Source organism: Penaeus monodon, chromosome 23 (assembly GCF_015228065.2).
Source record: "Penaeus monodon isolate SGIC_2016 chromosome 23, NSTDA_Pmon_1, whole genome shotgun sequence".
Taxonomy (NCBI): domain Eukaryota; kingdom Metazoa; phylum Arthropoda; class Malacostraca; order Decapoda; family Penaeidae; genus Penaeus; species Penaeus monodon.
The window spans coordinates 18,002,215-18,002,766 of record NC_051408.1 but is presented as its reverse complement, the minus strand read 5'-3'; the positions used below and the strand labels follow the sequence as shown (position 1 = coordinate 18,002,766).

The 552-nt window shown below is 44.2% G+C and overlaps 1 protein-coding gene across 1 annotated transcript in view; it reads left to right on the top strand.

Annotated features, from left to right (window-relative positions):
* LOC119587862 overlaps window positions 1-552 on the top strand; it is a gene marked incomplete at its 5' end in the record, with an annotated part of 13,833 nt that continues 13,281 nt past the window's right edge. Inside the window, 1 exon segment of the mRNA XM_037936565.1 lies at window positions 1-119. Within this exon segment, the coding sequence (XP_037792493.1) occupies window positions 75-119 (45 nt within the window).

Sequence of the window (552 nt, the reverse complement as noted above, 5' to 3'; positions counted from 1 at the left end):
CCGGTATTTTGTGAGGGAAGGGATCCTCCTATGTTTTATCATCAGCTGCCTGTTGTATCTCTTTTATATATATAATGTGGCTCCAGGGAACGATTTGCCTCGCGCTGTTGGGGAGTTTTGTGAGTATTCTGTGAGGTAGTTCGTGTGGGTTGGGAATGTCGATATGGAACCTGATTAAGAGCTTTACGTGTGGTATCTAGTGACGTTAGTACGATCTTTGTTAATATTCCACGCCATTTTGCTGTTTTGTTGCTTTTCTTTTTAGAATTAATTTTGATAAGCACTATTGCTTTCAGCATTAGTAAATTTCGGGCAAAATTTAAACCTATGGAACTCGCCGCCATGTCAGGTAAACATTTTGGAAAAGGATATGAAGTGTGTACATAGGTGTCATTTCATTATTTTCATCACCTCTCTTTCTCCCCCTCCCTTTCCCCCTCCTCCCCCTCTCTTTTCCCCTCTCTCCCTTTCCAACTCTCTCCCCCTCCCCTCCCCTTTCTCCTCTTTCCCTCTCCCCCTCCCTTTTCCCCCTCTTTTTCCTTCCCTCCCTCA